Source organism: Neophocaena asiaeorientalis, unplaced genomic scaffold (assembly GCF_003031525.2).
Source record: "Neophocaena asiaeorientalis asiaeorientalis breed wild unplaced genomic scaffold, Neophocaena_asiaeorientalis_V1.1 scaffold407, whole genome shotgun sequence".
In the NCBI taxonomy this organism is placed as follows: Eukaryota; Metazoa; Chordata; class Mammalia; order Artiodactyla; family Phocoenidae; genus Neophocaena; species Neophocaena asiaeorientalis.
Window position 1 is genome coordinate 1404591 of NW_020174060.1, and position 20996 is coordinate 1425586.

General features: G+C 43.6%; 1 protein-coding gene across 1 annotated transcript in view; it reads left to right on the forward strand.

Annotated features, from left to right (window-relative positions):
• The first annotated feature begins 662 nt into the window (after positions 1-662).
• The window catches only part of LOC112405907 (inactive polypeptide N-acetylgalactosaminyltransferase-like protein 5), a 36806-nt gene continuing 16472 nt past the window's right edge, over positions 663-20996 (forward strand). The window contains exons 1-3 of the mRNA XM_024754513.1: positions 663-717; positions 11427-11522; positions 17591-17891. Coding sequence (XP_024610281.1) covers positions 17594-17891 — 298 coding nt within the window. The 5' untranslated portion in view covers positions 663-717; positions 11427-11522; positions 17591-17593. The remainder of the gene's footprint in view (positions 718-11426; positions 11523-17590; positions 17892-20996) is intronic.

Below are 20996 nucleotides of genomic sequence, written 5' to 3' on the forward strand. Positions count from 1 at the left end.
TTTTAAAATCACGTATTAGTTTTCCTTTCAATTACTAGGAACCAGTGATCATTTTAGGTCATTGCAGAAAGCCATCTCTGTCTCACCCTCCTCCTGGAGCAGCTGACCTGCATGTCAGTGCGAGAAGGTGGTGCCTGTATCTGACTGGAACCAACAGGAAAACAGAAATAAGAGTTGGGTGGAAGACAAGAGGAAGGAGGAAATGTGTTCTACAGCTCTTCTCTGTTCAGCCCCCGAAGGAGCGATGAATTGCTTCTGTGCTCCTACGGAGCTGTGTGCACCCTATAGGTTTGACCTAGTCCTTTGGGGCACATGGCTCTGTGCATTTTCTAATAAAACTTCCCCCTTTTATTCTTAAGTGAGAGAGGGAGTAAAGTAATCCAAAAGTCACCAGAGCCTGACATATCTCATACTGGACATCTACTTGAATTAAAGGAAAAAAAGTGCTAGGGTGTTTTCTTGCTTTTGTTTTTACTAAGTCAAAAATATAGGGGCTATGGATTAGAGTTGTTAATGTTTACTTAAAAAGAAAATGACATCCAAAATAGAGCAGTCAAAGCAAACCCGAAGTGAAAGTTAACAAGTGTTACAGGAAGTCGACAGGAAGCAGAAAGTGCCGTGTGGAAATGAAACCGCTTTTTAAAAAGCACACGAAGAGCACAGTGGATGAGGGTGATGTTTTCTTAGCAGGAGTCAAAGGATATCAATCACCTTAAGGTACTTTTTCTCCTCAATTTTATTTGTGGTAAAATGCACATAAAGATTTTCCTCTTAGCCGCTTTTAAGTATACAGTTCAGGGGTATAAAATACCATTATCGTGTGGTACCACCGTCAGCACGTCCATCTCTATAACTCTTGTCATCTTGTAAAACTCAACAATTCATTTCCCATTCCCCTCCTCCTTCCCCAGCCCCAGCAAGCATTCTGCTTTCTCTCTCTATGATTTTGACTACTCTAAATATTATAAGTGGAAACATACAGTACTTGTCTTTGTGACTGCTTATTTCACTTAGCCTAATGTCCTCAAGATCCACCCGTGTTGTATCATCTGTCAGAATGTCCTTCCTTTTCAAGGCTGAGTAATATTCCATTGGATGGACATGTCACATTTTGCTTATCCCCTTATCCGTCGATGGGCACTTGGGTTACTCCCATGTTTCAGCCATTGTGAATAATGCTGTCTAAAAGTTTATTATTTGGCACGTGAACCAAGCTACCAACATCAAAAGGCTTCAAATAGACTGTTTCTAATTAAATAATCAATACTTTGAATAATTGACCTAAGGCCCTAGAGTTTATGTAATTCTCATTTTTAGAGCATCTTTGTCAGGCAGATGTTTGGGGCATCCCAGAACCAGAGTTTTCTGTTTTTTGAGTAATTGAAAACAAAACTGATCATTTCACCAAGAGGCCAATGATTAACGTCTACCAAAAGCAATTTTGGTATTACTTATCCAGGGGAACTAGCTTCATTTGGCCAAATCCACTCACGGGATTTGAACCAGTGTCCTGAACAATGTCTTCTTCCCTGTTGAAGACCTGAGCCACTCTAGGATAAGAGCTATGGATGCATATTCTGTGTCCCTGGTGTAGCCTCGCCCAGGTCTCAGTACACAGAGCCTTTAGCTGCTTCAACCAAGAGGTACCTGAAGATGAAAAACAACATCTTCTCCACCGAACATTCGTGTGTTGCCATGGCTTACAGATTCCTTTGTCTTGTACTAAGTTTTATAACCTGAGTCAAACAAAACGCTGGTTTAGAATAAGAGCAGTGAGCTCATGGTCTATCAGATAGGGTGGTCCTCCTCGGATATCAGCCAAGGGAAGGCCTCTGCCTGACATTTACTACCAGATTCAGCCTTCTCCTCAACCTCACACCCCAACCCTGCGCCCACAGTAACCCCCACCCCCCACCCCAGCCAATCTTCCTTACTTTCTAATGGGAGTCTCTCAAATTACAGCCCCACTTGTGAGTTTCCTAATGCTGCTGGTACCCAAAACGGTGGTGGCAATGAATTGTTTGAATGACTGGGAACAGGAGTGGATGGGGACTGGATTCTTATGAAGGATTTTTAAGACAAGGAAGAGCATAGGCTGGTAAATTTGACCAATAGCATGTGGAGGAACTTGCAGGTAAGAGTCATGTGTTGGGAAGGTCTGTAGGCCTTTCTCATTGGAGAATCAGACAGGATGGAGATTTTGGATAAATGACCCCACCTGGACTGGTTGGAGGGAGCCAGGCAAGACTGAGACTAAGGTCACTTCGTGAACTTTCAATTCCTTTTTTCCCTCTTCCCTCCTTTTGTTTCCTTCCCCTCCCCACCCAAAGATATTCACATTACATCATTGCTTACCAACTCCTTTGTCTTATCCTAAGCATTATCATTATTTGAGAATTTATTTAGTGACTGTGTCTCCTAGCACCATCACACATCACGGAACACAGAGATGGACGAGATGGGGGTGCTGCCCTCCGAGAGCTTACAACCCTCAAAAACCCTTGGGATGGTTTGTGATGATAAAATTGGCAAATTTTATACCCAAGTGTTTTTGCCTGTTTTCTTTCAACTTGACCTCCCTGTTTCTGCTTCTCTGTCCTTTGTTTGAAGCATTGCTTTTTTTCCCTCAGGAGACACAGAAGCAGAAGGATGACAGTTGTCCTGGCTCTCGATTTGAAGTTCTACCCATCTTAACACGGTGATGCCTTTCCCATCATGTGTTTTCCTTTTCCTTCTCAACCTGAGAATAGAGCTCAGGGCTGCTTTGTTTCTCCCTAGAACTGTTTAATTAGAATCGAGTAGGGTGAAACGTGCCTACGAATTTGAGAGAAAACCTCTACGGTTTCAGCCACCTTATTTCCTTTTACCCACAGGGAAAGTTCCAGGCTTTCCGGTCACTCCCACAGAACTGGCCTCCACTCTTGAACAAGCACCTCACTCTCTCCCTGATGTTCCCTGCCGTCCATAAGTTCTATCTTCCTCCTCCTCCCTTCACCTCCTGCCGGCTGCCCGCCTGGTGTCGCAGCTTTGTTCAGTGCCTTGTGTTTTGTTTTCCCCTTACGAATTGGTCTGGCAGCTGTGCCCCCGGACACAGCGGTTCTTTCCCTGACACCCGGCTGTGGCTACTCCAGTCTGTGCCACACAATTCAGCAATTTTTATCTTGTATCTTCCCCTGTTTTCTCTCATGATTCGTCTGTCTCCCTGGCAACCCTCAAGCGACTCCTGGGCAGCACCCATGTCTTCTGTGTCCTTTATACCCACAGAAAAGACCGAACACCGGCATGCTCTCAGTTTATACTTGTTTATTTTAACATGTGTCTTATATTTTGGGTAGGCTGAACCCCTGTTCAAGAAGATCCAAAATAGAATAGAACAACACATAAGAGTCTATTTCTCGCTCACTTAACTACCCCGGGTGAATATTTCAAGTTGCTCCACATGGTCCTGCAGGAACCAGGCTGATGGAGGCTCCACCATCTTGAACGTGTGGCTTCCATCATCCCAGGCAGAGCATGGGGGGATGCTCCTTGGAGGTTTCTGGGCCAGGCCTGGAGTGGTACACCTGCATTCCATTGAAGAGATCATAGTCATGGCCACAGCCAACTGCAACAGGCTGTGAACCATAGGCCCAGCTGGCAGGAAAGAAGAGGAGACATCTTTTGTCTTAGGAGGGACAGCAAGCACTCCCTTCCACACTCCCTGTACTTCCCATTCCATCACTTTATCCCTTGCTTTCTACAAAAGCATTCTTCTTGAGCTCCGTTCCATTGAGCAGAAGCTTCTGAGAAGATATATTTCTGCAATCGAGATGTGTATACGTTTTCTAGGGCTACCATAACAAAGTGGTACAGGTGGCTTGAACCACAGAAATTATTGTCTCATGGTTCTAGAGGCTGCAGATCTAAGATCAAGGTGTTGTCAGGACTGGTTTTCTCTGAGACCTCTCTCCTTGGCTTGTGGACGGCTGTCTCCTCTCTGGGTCTGAACTTGGTCATCCCTCAGTATGTGTCTGTGTCCTAATCTCGTCTTCTTTTTTTTAGTGTTGTTTTTATTTATTTATTAATTTATTTATTTTGGCAGCGCTGGATCTCAGTTACGGCACACGGGAGCCTCACTGTGGCATACGGGACCTTTGGTTGCGTGTGCGGGCTACTTAGTTGGGGCATTAGAACTCTTAGTCGTGGCATGCATGCACGATCTAGTTCCCCGACCAGGGCTCGAAGCCAGGCCCCCTCCACTGGGAGCGCAGAGACTTACCCACTGGACTGCCAGGGAAGTCCCTAATCTCTTCTTCTTATAAGGAAATCAGTCCTATTGGATTAGGGCCACAAGACCTCATTTTACCCGCAAGACCTCATTTTACCTTTCTCACCTCTTCCATGGCCCTATCTCCAAACACAGCCACATTCTGAAGAACTAGGGGTTAGGACTCCAATATATGAACTGGGTGGTGGTGGCGGGACAAAATTCAGCCCGTAGTAAGATGATATCTAGAAGAAGGAAGTACAACTAGTGTCAGCAGGAAAAATGCTATTGGCTTCTCTGCTCCCTCTAGTCCCTACAACACTTTTCCACCTTGCTGGCATTCTCAAAGTTTCCTCTATGGTGACTGTCCATAGACCCCCTTAAATCAGCTTTGAAGGGAGGGCTGAGAAAAGCATACAGTCCAATTTACCCTGGCTATTCCTCAGAAGGGGTGCAATGGCTCCCAGCCCAGGGAAGAAAGGGGCCACCCTGCACCTTGGATTCTTGTTTTTTAAATTTTTTTTAATTGAAGTAGAGTTGATTTACAGGGTTGTGTTAATTCCTGGTGTACAGCAATTTTTTAATTTATTTTTTCTATTGAAGTAGAGTTGATTTACAGTGTTTTACACCTTGGATTCTTTCTTTTTTTATAAATTTATTTATTTATATTTATTTTTGGCCACGTTGGGTCTTTGTTGCCACACGCGGGCTTTCTCTAGTTGCGGCGAGCGGGGGCTACTCTTCGTTGCAGTGCACGGGCTGCCCATTGTGGTAGCTTCTCTTGTTGCAGAGCACGGGCTCTAGGCACACGGCCTTCAGTATTTGTGGCACTTGGGCTCAGTAGTTGTGGCTCACGAACTCTAGAGCGCAGACTCAGTAGTTGTGGCGCACAGGCTTAGTTGCTCCGTGACATGCGGGATCTTCCCCGACCAGGGCTCGAACCCATGTCCCCTGCATTGGCAGGTGGATTCTTAACCACCGCGCCACCAGGGAAGTCCTACACCTTGGCTTCTTTAGCATCCTTTCCCTGCAGGTGTAGAAGTGGGCGCCCTCCACTTCACATCACACTGCTGTTTCCCAGATTCAGGGCAGGATTCCCAGCTGTGTGCTGGAGTCCAAGAATGCAAAGATTAATAAGAAATAACCTCTCCACTCCTGGAGCTCACAGGCTGGTAGGAAAGCACCATCGGCAGCTACTACTGCTTTTGCAATAAATGGACAGCAAGCATCCCCATGATAATAGCTCAACCAAACTTTATGTCAGACCTTTACCAAGTTTCCCTGGAAAGACTGTCCTTCAGTGTTATTACACGACCCTTCCCTGATTGTTCGCCGGTTCCCCTCTTGTGGATTTTCTTCTCATTACAATATGCCTAAAAACTCCTCTAGATACTTCACCTACACAGCCACCCTAGGCGGTCAACACTACTCTCCCCGCTTAGAGATCAGACAGCTGAGGCTCAGAGAGGTTATGTTGGCATTTTTCAAACTGAACGGAATCATGTAATTGTGTTTTTTTTGTTGTTGTTTGTTTTTGTTTTGCGGTACGCAGGCCTCTCACTGCTGTAGCCTCTCCCGTTGTGGAGCACAGGCTCCGGACGCGCAGGCTCAGCAGCCACGGCTCACGGGCCCAGCCGCTCCGTGGCATGTGGGATCCTCCCGGACCGGGGCACGAACCCGTGTCCCCTGCATCAGCAGGCGGACTCTCAACCACTGCGCCACCAGGGAAGCCCCGGAATCATGTAATTGTTCAGTGGCTCTGCAGATGGCTTCTTAGATGAGGAATTTTTTTTTTTCCCTCAAATGAAGCCTTAAGTGGAAGCTAATCAGATAAAGGCAGAGGTGTTCTGGTTGAAGGAGGAATACTTTCCACCCTATGACTCACACCCACTCTGAGGATCCAGAAGCACCCAGGAGAAGCCCCGAGGGACCTAGAGGAGGTCAGAATGTAACCGCTAGCTGGGTGGCCATGGGGTAAGCAAAGACTATTATAGCTTAGAAGTTTCATTTTAATTGGATTTGTTAAGTTTGAGATGCTTAGACAGTTGGATAAATACTAGGACTCAGTGGAGAGGTAGGACATGGGGGTATGAATTTGGGTGTCAGTGCACACAAATGGTATTTTCCTCTCTAAGGATCACTGAGGTCATCTGGGAGAAAGTGCAAATAAATGGTAATAGAGGATCCAGGACTGAACCCCACAGCGCTCTGATTTTAGAGGCTGAGAAAAAGAAGAAGCTCCAGCGAGGAAGAAGCAAAGGAGAGTATGCTCAGGCAAGCCGAGTTTAGAGACTGTTTCAAAAAGGAGGAAGTGACCAACCCTGCGGTATCTGCTGAGAGGCCAATAGATGAGGACATAATAGTGACTACTGGATTTGGCCGGTGTTCGTTGGTGACTTGGGTGAGAGTGGTCTAGCGAAGTGGTAGGGATAGGAGACTGAGCAGGTCGATTTGGAGACTGTATAGTTAAGAGTATTATTAGATTAGGCAGGGATAACAGAGCACCCTTGAAGTCTCAGGGGCTTAACACAAATGTTCATTTGTTGCTTAAATTAGGCCTCCTGTGCATCCGGTATCTTGTAACTATACCTTGTGGTATCTACACCCTCCATCTTGTAGCTATGCCATCTAGCAGACTTCAAAGGTCGCTTTTCAGGAAAAGAGCTGGTGGGGGGGACTTCTTACTTACTCTTAAATCCCCTGGACCACAGCCATCTGGCCAGAACAAGAAGCATGGACCCTCTTAACTGTTAAGGGCTGTAAGTGTTCCTGCTTGCCCAGGAATGAGAGGAGAGCCAGCCTGGAGACCTCATGTAACTTTTACTGCAGGGAGTAATGGATGTGAGGGATGGAGAGAGTGACCATGGAGACCTCTTCCAAGATTTCCCAAGAGAACAGTGGCTGGAAGGGGACAAAGGGTCAAGGAAGGGTATTTGTAAATCAAAAAAATAAAATTTATACACTTTCAAAGGTTATTCTTCATTTGCAGTTATTACAAAATATTGGCTCTGATACCCATGTTGTACAACACATCCTTGAACCTATCTTATTACACCCAGTAGTTTGTACCTCCCACTCCCCCACCCCTATATTGCCCCTCCCGCCCCCCACTGGTTACCACTAGTTTGTTCTCTATATCTGTGAGTCTGCTTCTTTTTGGTTATATTCACTAGTTTGCTGTATTTTTTAGATTCCACATATAAGTGATTTCATATACTATTTGTCTTTCCCCGTATGACTTGTTTCACTTAGCGTAATGCCCTCCAAGTCCATCCATGTTGCGACAAATGGCGATATTGCATTCTTTTTTATGGCTGAGTAGTATTCCATTGTGTGTGTGCGCATACACCCACATACCACATCTTCTTTATCCGTTCATCTGTCAACGGACACTTAGGTTGCTTCCATGTCTTGGCAGTTGTAAATGATGCTGCCATGAACATTGGGGTGCTATGTGTCTTTTTGCATTTCCCACCAACAGCACATAAAGGTCCCCTTTTCTCCACATCCTTGCCAACATTTGTTATTTGTGTTCTTCTTGGTGACAGTCTAAAAGATTCAGTGGAGAGGGAGAAACTGGTGATGCAGGAAGATGAGACAAACGTAAGTCTGAGGTCAGCCCTTGCGAAGGCAAGAGGATGGGATTCTGAGCATAACAGTGGGTTTGCCTCCAGGGAGAGCAGGGACATTTTTCCTTTTCTAACAGAGAAAAGGCAGAGAGTATATATACAAATATTGGTGGTTGGTGGAATAGGTGGTAGGGAAAGAAAATGAGGTGTTGAGTTAGCCAAAAAATTCTTTTGGTTTTTCTGTAACATCTTACGGAAAAACCATGAACTTTTTGGCCAACCCAACAGTTCTCATCTGAGTGCTTCTCTGTTCTCTGCCATCACCAGCTGAGAATGAGGGTAGGATGGAGGTTTGAGAAGAAAAGTGAAGGTTGGCTTGCTCATTTCTGCCTACTCCCGGTTTATGTGACACAATTCCTAACAGCTCCTGTATGGGGCGCCTCTTCTGCCTCATTCCTTATACTCTTGCCCTCACCACTGTGGAGGTGACTGGTTCTGTGATGATGCCCGACTGATTCGTGCTGGTGCATGTGGAAGAGCTCATCTTTGGTCCCTTTTGTCCCCCTTGTCCCCTTAGTGCTGTGAACACCCAACTCAGAATCATGGCGGAGCGAACAAACCTTCACCCACTAGAAACAGGAGGTGGTGGAGAAATACGTCCCCTTTTTCTACTCCTATGGACAATACTGATGCATGGTTTATAGGTGTTTATTTAATATTTTCTCTCATTCTGTGCGTTGCATTTTCACTCTTAATTGTGTCCTTTTGTACATAAGTCTTTAATTTTGAGGTAGTTCGATTTATCTCTCTTTCATTGCCTGTACTTTGGTGTCGTATCCAAGAAATTATCACCAAATCCAATGTCATGAAGCTTTTACCCTGTTCTAAGAGTTTCTATAGTTTTATCTCTCTCTCTCTCTTTTTTTTTTTTTGGCCATACCATGTGCCATGTGGGATCTTAGTTCCCCGACAGGGATCGAACCCGTGGCCCCCTGCAGTGGAAGCGCGACATCTTAACCACTGGACCGCCAGGGAAGTCCTATAGTTTCATCTCTTAACACTTAGGTCTTTGATCCATTCTGAGTGGAAACAACCCAGATGTTTATCAACTGATGACTGGATAAACAAAATGTGGTATTTTCATACAATGGATTATTATTTGAGCATAAAAAGGAATGAAGTACTGACATGTGCTGCAGTCTGGGCGAGCCTTGAAAATATGATGCTCAGTGAAAGAAGCCAGACGCGAGAACCACGTGTTGTGTGATTCTATTTATATGAAAGGTCCAGGATAAGTAAATTCTCAGAGACAGAAAGTAGACTGGTGGTTGATGGAGGATGGAGAGAAGGGGAAATGGGCGTGACTGCTAGGTGTTATGGGGTTTCTTTGAGCTGAGGAAAATGTTCTGAAATTAAATAGTGGTGGTGGTCCCACAGCTTTGTGAACATACTAAAAAACCTCTGAACTGTTATATTTTAAAAGGCTGAATTTTGTGTTATGTGAATTATATCTTAATAAAATAAAATTCTAACTGTTGTATGTGCACCTTTCTCAGAAGGAAAGATTTGACTTTATTACAACAAACCAACCATGCAATGCTTGCAAAACTCCTGTGATACATTTGTCCAAAACTGGGGCCAACTCACTTTTTTTCCCTTCAGGCTGTGAGGCTATGACATGCACACAGTGGCGTGCACAGTGTTCAGTGAACAGCCCGCTGACTGTATATGTAGGCTCTGTGAGGCTTTCACTCAGATCAAGAACATACAGTGTGTCCGGCCCTATAAAAGGCTCACTCTGGGCCTCTCTCAGAAGCAAGCATTCCCACCCCCTCCCAGAGGTAATCACCACTCTGACCACCATCACCCTGGATTAGTTCTTCCTCTTCTAGAGCCTCATAGAATTAGGATTATAGGCTGCGTCTGGCTTCTATCAGTGTTACGTCTGGGGCATTCATCCTGTTGTGTGGCTCTGTGGCTCAGTCATTTCAGTGCTGCTTTGCATTCTGTTACATGTAGAAGCACAATTTATCCATTCTCCTGTTGATGGCATTAGGGTTGTTTCCAGTTGGGGGCTACTATGAATAGAAGCTTACCTTTTAATATTATTATAAAAGTACAAAAAAGCACCTTCCCTTAGAGCCTGTCTGAAGGAGATTGGAAGTCATGCTTGGAGGTTTATAACTGGCTGTCGTATCCGCCCCAGGAGAGGTATCAAAACCGCAGCCCACCCGCTTCCTCTCACATACCAGCAGATGGCTGGTCCCAGGCAAAACACTGAGTCAGCCTCCTTCAAGGGGGGAGGGTCAGATCTGCTCAGACATGTTAAGAAAGAAGAAATTTTGCGAGCATTTGGCTGAATTCAGGTACTAATATCTAAAGTTGAGTAATACAGGGTAAGAAATAAAAAGGCAGCCAGTAACTCTTTGGCTTATCTTTGTCTCTTGAGGTATTCTGAAAACGTCTTTGTTTTCTTAAGTTTATTTCAGAAGAGCCAAAAACGAGGCTTGCCCTTGAGAAGGCTAGGATTTTGATTTGCTCAATGCTAGGTTTTTCCTATTTCCTCAGCTGAGGAGAGAGAATTCTAAGACTTTCTGGAAAGACCCTTTGAACTTTGGAATTCCTGGATCCTGCCCGCTGATTGGAGCTCCCGGGCAGGGGCCTCTGGGGCTGGTGAGGAGCTGTGTGATGTCACAGGGCTTTGTGAGTTAGCCTGGGGCCGCCTGTGTTTTGAGCCCTGCCATGCGGGGCAGGGTACCCAGCACAGTCAAGTTATTTGCTCAGAACGCATTCAGGAAGAAATTCCATCTTCCGGATCATTCGGTGTAGACTCCTGCCTGATTCCGCCTGTGACTCAGCTTGGAGAATACAACTAGAGAGCAGCCAGTGGTTGTCTCAGTGGTACGTGGCTGGACTCAGTCTGCTGAAAAGTGGGAACAAAGATGGGGGGGGCGGTCCTTCCACCTAGAATCAGTGGGAGCAGCGCATCAAATCACGGAATCTTGAATGGGATGCTGGCTCTGGGGATTAGGATTCAGAAGATCAGATTTTTCGGGCTGGGTTATGCCACCTTAGAGGCTTACTGGGCATCGTAATAACTTTAGTTCTTGAAAATCAGGGCCAATTCTCACTGTATACCACAAAGGTACACCCTTTGTACTTCTTAGGATTTATACAAAGAGAATGTATTACTTATTCAAAAAGCGAAATAGAAAAAAAAACTCCTGGTAGTATCAGAAAGTCAGAGATCTTGTATGGAGATCGGTATTAAGATTGTTCTTGGAAAGCAAGGGATTACAAATACTGATTATTTGCAAAAAATTAGTTGTGACATTATCTAAAGCATGGTCATGTTTTCCTGGCTCTAAAAACGAACACTTTAAAACTCAGTGACTGTAAATCCAGATTTACTTTAGGGCTTTGGTTTCTCGGTTATATGCCTGTGCACATGTGTTAGTGACTACTGGCAGCGTTCTTTTTTGCTTTACTGGATTATTTTCATTAACTCTCAGGTTTTTGTTTTTTTTTTTGAATGCATTTAAAATTTTGTTTGCTATACATACAAATCATCACTGAAGTATTTTTTACAACTTAATTCTGTATTTTTCTAGCATATGAGTTTTAGTGAAGGAAATAATTGAACATGGTTTCCTTCTGAGAATACAGAGTTGAAGAGCCAATCACAGAGCTGCGGGATCTGTCTCTGGGTAGGAGAAGTTTTCTGCGTTTTGTGGGAGTGTGGGGAGGCTGTTGGGGGCGGGAGGGGGAGAGATGAGGTGCATATTCCAGAGAACTAATGGGAGCTCTGCTTTAAGAAAATGCAATATAAGGCAACTGATATTAGTAAAATAAGAAATTTGGGGGGAGGGATATTTTTATAAGTGTTCATATCTAAAGAAAATTTTCCCCCAATTTTCTTTTTTTTTAATTTGTAAGAAAATTTTTATTTTATGATGGAGTAGAGTTGATTTACAGTGTTGTATTAGTTTCAGGTGTGCAGCAAAGTGATTCAGTTAGACATATGCATGTATCTATTCTTTCCCAAATTTTCTTAGTATGGTAGAATCTTTCCAGAGTATGGATTTATTTTATTTTTCAGTAATAATTCTATCATATGAATTCGTGTGTATGTTTTGTATATTAAACTTGGTGGCCTCCCCTCACCTATTTTCTTCTTTCACTAGTTTCTAATTGCTTTTGGGTTTTGGAGAAAATCAAAACAGATGTCTCTCAAAATTTAGACGCTAATAGGAAGATGTGGTGGTAATAAGTTAAAACAGCTTCATTCTCTTTTCAGTTCTTTTACTCCATCCATTTCCCCTAGTTAGAACTTATCTTCTTCTCCTACACATTCGATACATTTTCTTTGCATAATTAAATATTTCGTTTTTAGAGTGTTATTCATTTAGTCAATGAGCCTTTATTGTGCAACCAGGATCTCTGTCAGGACGTTAGATCCTGTGTCCTAGGGGAATGCTCCCATACTGATAAACTCTCCCGAATCCAGCTTTATGTCCCCTCCCTTTACCGAGCATCCTCAGGACTCAGCCCAGGCACAGGCCCCTGACTCCAGTGGGTGGTGATGCCCGGGCCCTGCAGTTCTGGGGGAACAGAGGGGGCCTCACACATTCCCGGCCAAGCTATGTTATGACTTGGTCCTTGTTACTGACCTGGTGGCCAGGAGCGGACTTGAGAGGTGACCCTGAGGGAGGGCAGGTGTTGCCCTTTGAAACGGAGGCCTCTGTGTTATTTTCAAGGAGAGGAGGAGAGCTAGCCTTTCGTGGAGAGGAGGGGCCATCGCTGTGGGTCCAGAGTGTCCGGTGGGTCTGGGGTTTCCGGCGTGTCTCCACCCACACACTCCCATCCCAAGGCTCAGTCTCCCTCCTTTCCTGGGTTGAACACTAGCCAAGGTGAGAATCAACCTTCCCTTCCCTGCAGCTCAGCTGCCCTCATCAAGCCCTGCTTTCTTGCCCATTGGTTGTAGGGGTGAGTCTTTTTTTTTTAAACATCTTTATTGGGGTATAATTGCTTTACAATGGTGTGTTAGTTTCTGCTTTATAACAAAGTGAATCAGCTATACATATACATATGATCCCATATGTCTTCCCTCTTGCGTCTCCCTCCCTCCCACTCTCCCCATCCCACCCTTCCAGGCTGTCACAAGGGGTGAGTCTTTTTATACCCTGCTAAGGAGGCCCTCTGACTCAGATATTTTGCCTTAAATTGGGGGCGAATAACCCTCAGCTTTCCATTACTTTTCTCAGTTGCGTCCACAGCCTCAACCTCAGACATTCTGATTCCGTGGTATTTGTGGTGACCGCTCCCTGCCCTCATCTCTCAAATGGGCCAACCAGAACACTCCTTTCCGCCAGGATTCCACCCCAGGTCACCACAGCAAAGTTTTAGTGAGGGCACTGCTTCATTAAGGGGCTATCAGAATGCTGCCTTTCCACCAGCAGTGGGTCCTCAGGGAAGTCAGCTAAGGGTGACCCAGCCCCTAAACCCCATTTTAGACCGTTTCCCAGGACCACTCCCACTACCAACTCTTGTAGTTCCAGTTCCCCAGAAAATGGACTCTGAGATTTGCGTGGAAGCACTTTATTGACGTGGGTTTGGCTTCCCAAAGTGAGGGAGATGGGTCAAGCAGAGGAAGAGGCTGGAGTGTGATGTGGTTGAGGGGCCCCTGCCAGCCCCGTGGGCAACTCTGGGCCGGAGGGGCCTTCAGAGTCATCCCAAAGTGAGACAAGAGGCTTCCACCCATCGATCAGTCTTTAAGCGTGAGTTCCCTCAGGGACGGGGATCCTTGGGCAAAGCAGCTTGCCTCAGCCAAAGGTAATTCTGGGGCATGGACTCGGCTGTGAGCCTTTGGCAGTAGGGGGAGCAGGTGCCCACCTCTGCCTAAGGCATTGTATCCAGGTGTGTTCAGGTCTCTTTCTGGTGGCTGAGGCCATGGAGCTGTTATGGCCACTGGGTTCTGTTGAGCAGTATGGGTTTCCTACATGAACAAGAGCAGTAAGAACCACGGTGGATATGCAAGCTTGTTCCTAGGGAAGGGCCAAGGTCAAAACTGTAGAAGCCAAATTCTTCCCTCGAGTCCGAGAAAGGGTAAAAGTGGGAGATGATGCTAAATGTTTGAATGCCAGGAAGTCACTTGGGATGAATTGGAGCGTGCGAAGGAAAACCCATGCCAGAGGGACCTGGACCCAGGAGGGACCTGGAGAGCATGAGGCTCGTTTCATTGATTACTTTTCCCAGGAGTCAGGACATCCAGGGACTTAAAGGGACAGGGATGGGAGCATCTATGTTCACTGTGTTTGCCAGTATTGATGCTGTTTGATTTATTTTCACATTTTGTTTTCATTTTCAATCTTTTTAAAAATCTTTGCTTTAAAAACGTTTGTCAAAGTAATACATATGTATAAAAAATAAAATAAAAACAAAATCTTAAAAGAAAGTCAGCAGGCCCTTCCCAATTCCCACACTGACCCCCACCCCAGTTCAACTCCCTGAAAGCAAGAGACTCTTTAATCTGTTTCTTAGGACGGTTACCTTCACATTTTAAATAATATTCTCAGACTTCTCTTTCTTGGTTTATCTATATTATACACCAACTTCCTTTTTCTTACACGGCTTCTATGCTTTTTAGCTTATTTTCCAATAAATCTATGTGACTTTTTTTTGTTTGTTTGTTAATACAGTTATCGGTGGTTACATCTTCATCACTCTATCGATATCGTTCCCTAGTTTTTACCATCATAGAGATCATCTACCTGCACTTCCCCACCCCCAAATAATTCCTCAAATCTGATATTCTTTGGACCCATCTCCTTTGTGGGGTAGGGGTGCAGCACCCGGAGCTCAACACCAGCTTCTGTTCCAATCTCTGCTGGTTGCACCCTAAGCCCACTTGACACCTGCCCTCCGAGACTGCTCTGCGTCTCTCCTGGGTTGAATCCACTACCCTGGGTCCTTGTACTCTTTGTTTATTCTTTGTGTTGCTGGCACTTACAATCCACACATAGTTGCCCAAAAAGGAAGGCAAGAAGTGTAATTTGTTTTTGAAAACATCTTTACTCTCAAGCTTTATTAAATTTTGACTAGATATAGAAATCTAGCTGGAATATCATTTGACAGAATTTTGAAGCCATTCCTCTGCAGTTTTTCAGAACCCAACGGTGCTGTTGAGAAATTTGATCTCATTCTGCTTCTCCTTCTCGTATATGTCACCTGTTTCTCCTGCCTCTGGAAGCTTCTAGGATCTTTTTACATCGATCACATTGGCCATCCTATGGGCCCTTTTAGTTCTGGGGAAAATGTTTGTATTATTTATTTGATGCTTTTCTCCTCTTTTCTCTGATCACCAAAGGGTTTCTCTGATCAACCCTTTGCACTAGTTGGATGTTATATCGATACTTCGTAGAATGAAATATCACATCTCTCACTTTTTTCCTCTCTCATTTATCTGTGCTTCCAGAGTATTCCTTTCATGCTATTTAACAACCTTCTGATGATTTTTAATTTTAGCGATCATGCTTTAAGTTTCAGCAGCCTCTTTTTGTTCTCTAAGTGTTCCTTTTTCAAGCCTGCTTCTCTGGTTTCATAAATGTAATGTCTTCTTAGCTCTCTCTGAACAATCAAAATCAGTGTTTTGATGTTTCGAAAGCTCTCATTTGCTGTTCCCCTTTTCTGGTTCAATTTGTATTTTCTTTCTTTCTGAAGGCTTCCCTCAAGCACCTCAGCCAATCCTTGGCATCCGTACTAGTTTACTAGGGCAACCACAACAAAGTCCCTTAGACTGGGTGGCTTGGACGATAGACGTTTATTTTCTCACAATTCTGGAACCCAGAAGTACGAGGTCAAGGTGTCAGCAGGGTTGGTGTCTTTTGAAGCCTCTCTCCTTGGCTTGCAGACGGCCAGCTTCTCACTGTGTCCTCAAATGGCCTTTCCTCTGTGCCTGCACCCTTGGTGTTTCTTCCCCTTCTTATAAGGACACCAGTCCTGTCGGATCAGGGCCCACCCTAATGGCCTCATTTAAACTTCATTACTAAAGACCCCGTCTCCAAATACCGTCACGTTGGGAGTTAGAACTTCAACATATGAGTTTAGGGGGACACAATTCAGTCCACAACAGCATTCCATTCCAGCGGAAAAGAGAGACTGTAACACGCTGTCGGGAGCTTCTGGGTGTTGGGCTCACCCCCTCCCACAGGTGTCCTGTCTTCACAGTGACACGCGGGGAGTCGGCTGCTTTCTTGGGCACCCCATACGCTTCACTGTGAGGGGGGCTTTTCTCTAGGGCCTGTCTTCTCATCACAGAATAATTCTCCCCTCTCCTACCTCAGGTTGAGCAACCTGGCTGCTGGGATCCTGTGCGTGAAGCGGGAAAGAGAGCCAGGTGACTCCCCTGACCTCAGCCTCAAGCTTCCTTCTGTGGAGGCTGAGCCTCTACAGTCCCATTTCTCCAGAGGAGAAATTGCCAGGCTCTTGTCTGACTTTTCTGTGCGGGGAGGGGTGTCCGGAGCCGACTGTCCTGCATGGAAGCGTGTGACCTTTTCCAAAGCCTCCCCTCGTGCCCCCTGACAAGCCTGGGCCTCCAAACCCTGAGCTGCCCTGGGGTCTGCTAGATGCGTATCTGTCTCAGAGTCCTCGCTCTGCCCACCTGGAGTTGTGACTCCCTCTGTCCTTCCAAGTCATGGTCACACGGCCAATCGTGTGTCTTCCAAACCTGTACTGAAATCGCCATGCATTTTTCAGTGGGAAACTGAAATCCCCCTTAGTTGTGGGAACTAAGATCCCACAACCCACGACCAAAATAAAAAGCATTAAGGACACAGTCCGAGCTCTTTATCCTCCTCCTGACGCCCTCCCACACAGAGGTTATCACTATCCTGTATTTTTCCTATATTTGTGTAGACCGTGCACACACATGGTGTCTTCCCCTAACATTTGCTACCCTCAAGCGTATGCATAAACAATTGCACTGCTTTCCGTGTTTTCCAAATTTATATAGGTAACATCATACCCTACTTGTTTTTTGTGCAACATTATGTGTTTTAGATTTTACAATATTAATCCGTGTTGCTCCAGTAGGTTCATTTCCAACGCTGAATGAACAGCCTCAGTTTATCAGTTCTCCTGTTGAGGGAAACTAGAGTTGTATCTACTTTCTACCACAAACATGACTCCAGTACATGTTCTTGTACATGTCTCCTGGCGAGAGTCTCTTTGGGGTATATCTCTAGGGATGGAACTACTTCCACATTCCCTATGTATAGACTCAACCTGCAGAGATTGCAGAGCGGCTGTGCCATTTCACAGTCCCGTCAGGGGGGTCCGCACTTCTCACTGCCCACTTTCTTTCCACCATGGGGCAGTGCATGTTCTTACATTTCTAACAGTCTGATTAGTGTCAGATCAGCTTTTTAAAACAGAGACCTATGCCATCACTCCTAGATGCGTCGAGAAGGTGGAAGGGATGAGAAACCCTTCTTTCACATTGTTTGCTTTAGTTTTATCTCAGGAGTCTGGGTCAATGACTTGAAATGATAGTGTATGTTTTATAAGCACGTTATACATTTTCATGTTAAGAAATCTGATGAATATCAGTTTTAAGAGTTTTTTAAGGGATACACTTTCTCGTATCAAAGTATATGATAAGCGCTGATATCAAAATAATCCTGTTTTTAAAACACTGTAAATTGAATTTAAGCCAAGTCGATGATCTCTAAACCATCAAAATAGCTAATACAGCTTCTCTTAAATCCTTCTGGTTTAGGAAATGTTAAAATGGACCTTCAAAAATGCTAGGTTTACAATGAGAAATGTTATAATTCAGTGTTTACTCTATGGATCCTTGACACTTGGGATCTGGACAGCCATCTTTAGTATTTATTTTCACCATAATCCTGTGAAGAATGAGGAGAAGAAGATCCAGGAGAAAGGAAATCCATTAATTTGGTCCCTTGGGAAGAAATTGCAAACTGAACGTGGCTCAGTGCAAATACCAAGACCGTATGTAACAGTCAAAAGGCCTAATGAAGATGAAACTACAGAACAGAAGTCATTTTTTAAACTAGGTAAGTATTTTGATTTCCTCTGTTATCCATTTTAAGGGGAAAATATACCATAAATTTAATAACTGGGAAGAGTGAGAGAATGTCCTTTTTTAGAGCAATTCAATTTTAAATTATGAAATATTTCTCATATATATTCATATATACCCATACACACACACACACACACAGAGAAAATAATAAAACAGGCTTGTATGTATTTACCACCTAAATTTAACAATTTTTATGTAGTTTGCTGTATCTGTTTCAGATAGCTTTCTGTGTTTCAAAGAAATAAATTATAATAGGTACAGTAAAAACTTCACCCCAATTCTTCCTCCTCCTTAGATATCTTCCTCATTTCTTTTATGTATTTTCTTTAAGAAAAATACAGTATGTATTTTTAAAAATAAATTTATTTATTTAGGCTGCATTGGGTCTTTGTTGCTTGTTGCTGTGCTTCGGCTTTCTCTAGTTGTGGTGAGTGGGGGCTACTCTTCGTTGTGGTGTGCAGACCTCTCATTGCGGTGGCTTCTCTTGTTGCAGAGCACGAGCTCTAGGCACGCGGGCTTCAGTAGTTGTGCCACGTGGGCTCAGTAGTTATGGCACGTGGGCTGCAGTAGTTGTGGCTCATGGGCTCTAGAGTGCAGGCTCAGTAGTTGTGGCACACGGGCTTAGTTGCTCTGCGGCATGTGGGATCTTCCCGGACCAGGGCTTGAACCCGTGTCCGCTGCATTGGCAGGTGGATTCTTAACCACTGCGCCACCAGGGAAGACCCATAGTGTGTATTTTTAATATATTTGTAGCTGTTCTGGAATGAATTGCAATGCCACTATGGGTATTAACGTGTAAGTCTTTGTATAAACATATTTTGTTTCTCTCAGGTAAATACCTAGGTATGGGATGGATGGGTCATATGGTAGCTGTAGGCTTAACTGTAAAGAACATGACAAACCGGTTTCCAAAGGAAGGGTGCCATTTTATATTTCCTTCAGCAGTGGATGAGAATTCCATTTTCTCCAGGTTTGGCTAACACTTGACATGGTCAGATTTTTAGATTTTAACCATTCTAATGGGTGAGTAATGGTATCATTGTGGCCTTAATTTGCATTTCTCCACAACTAAGGATTTTGAACACCTTTTCATGTGCTTAATGGCCTCACGTACATCTCCTTTTGTTAAGTGTCTCTCCAAGTCTTCTGTCCCTTTTTAAATTGGGATGTCTGTCTTCTGATTTCTAAGACTTTTAAAATATATTCTGGTATCAAATCCTTTGATTTGTGAGTTGCAAATATTTTGCACAAGTCTGTGCCTTGTCTTTTCATTCTCTTTTTTTTAATTGAGATATAATTGATATATATCATTGTATTCATTTTAGGTGTACAACACAATGATTTTTATCTATGTATATATTGCAAAATGGTTACCACAATAAATTTAATTAACATACATTATCACACATAGTTACCATTTTTTTTTCTTGTGATGATAACTTTTTTCTTTTTTTTCTTTTTTTACTGTTAATATACAATTTATTCTTATATTCCAAGAGGAGAATGTTTTCTAATTTCCACAGTTGAAAACAAGATTATTTATAATCACATAATTCACCATTATTATTCATGACATTTTCTTCGGAAAGGATAAAAGTTATCTCAGTACTTCAAGAGATAACTTAAGGTATACTGTCTTAGCAACTTGCAAGTATATAAAGCAGTGTGCTGACTAGAGTCACCATGCTGGGTATCTTCATTCTCCTCTGAGTGGTTTCATTCAAGAAGCAAGATTTTAAATTTCTGTGGTCAGTTTATCACATTTTCTTGTGTGGTTTATGTTTTTTATGTTTTATCTAAGAAATCTTTGCCTACCTCAAGTTCACAAATACCTCCTTCTATCGTTTTTTTTAATAGAAATTTTAAAATTTTAGGTTTTACATTAACTCCGTTTTGAATTAATTTCTGTGATGCTGTGAGGTAAGGATCATAGTTCATTTTTCCAGATGGATCCAACACCATTTGTTGAAAAACTTTCCTTTTGCCATCTTGGTCCCTTTATCAAAAATCAATTGGCCAGGGCTTCCCTGGTGGCACACTGGTTAAGAATCCGCCTGCCAATGCAGGGGACATACATTCGAACCCTGGTCTGGGAAGATCCCACATGCTGCGGAGCAATTAAGCCGTGAGCCACAACTACTGCGCCTGCGTGCCACAACTACTGAAGCCCGTGTGCCTAGAGCCCATGCTCCGCAAAAAGAGAAGCCACCGCAATGAGAAGTCCGCGCACCGCAACCAAGAGTAGCCCCCGCTCACCCCAACTAGAGAAAGCCCACGCACAGCAAAAAAGACCCAATGCAGCCTAAAATAAATAAATTTATTTTTAAAAAATCAATTGGCCATTTTTGTTGGATCTGCTTCGGAACTCTATTCTCATTCTTTTTAGAAATTGTTTTGGTTACTCTAGGTCTTTTGCTTGTCCATATATATTTTAGAAACAGCTTGTCAATTTCTACAAAAAAGCCTGCTGGTATTTTGAATGGAATTGCATTGAGTCTAGAGATCAGTCTGGGGAGAATTAATATCTTAATAATATTGCTTTACCTGCATCCCACATATTTTAATTTTCATTTTTTAATTTTCATTTTCATTCCATTCTATGTATTTTTATATTCCCTTTGAGACTTTCTTCTTGGATTATTTGGAAATCGATTGTTTAATTTCCAAGTGTTTTGAATAATTTTCTGTCTTTCTATAATTGACATCCAGTTTGATTCCGCTGTAGTCACAAAATATACGCTATGATTTCGATTCTTTTAGAGTTTTTTTGAGGTTTGTTTTATGATCCAGGATATGGCCTATCTTGGTGAATGCTCCGTGGATACTTTGAAAAAAAATGTGTATTCCAGTATCGTTAGGGGAAGTGTTTTATGTATATGTAATCTCAGTCATATCTGGTTGGTTGATTGTATTGTTCAATTCTTATGTGTCCTTGCTGAGTTGTTAGCTAGTAGTTCTGACAACTGCTAAGAGTGGGTGTTGAAGAGCCCAATTATAATCGTGGGTCTGTCTGTTTCTCCTTTCAACCCTATGCGTTTTTGTTTCATGTATTTTGAGACTGTTTTTTGGTATGTTT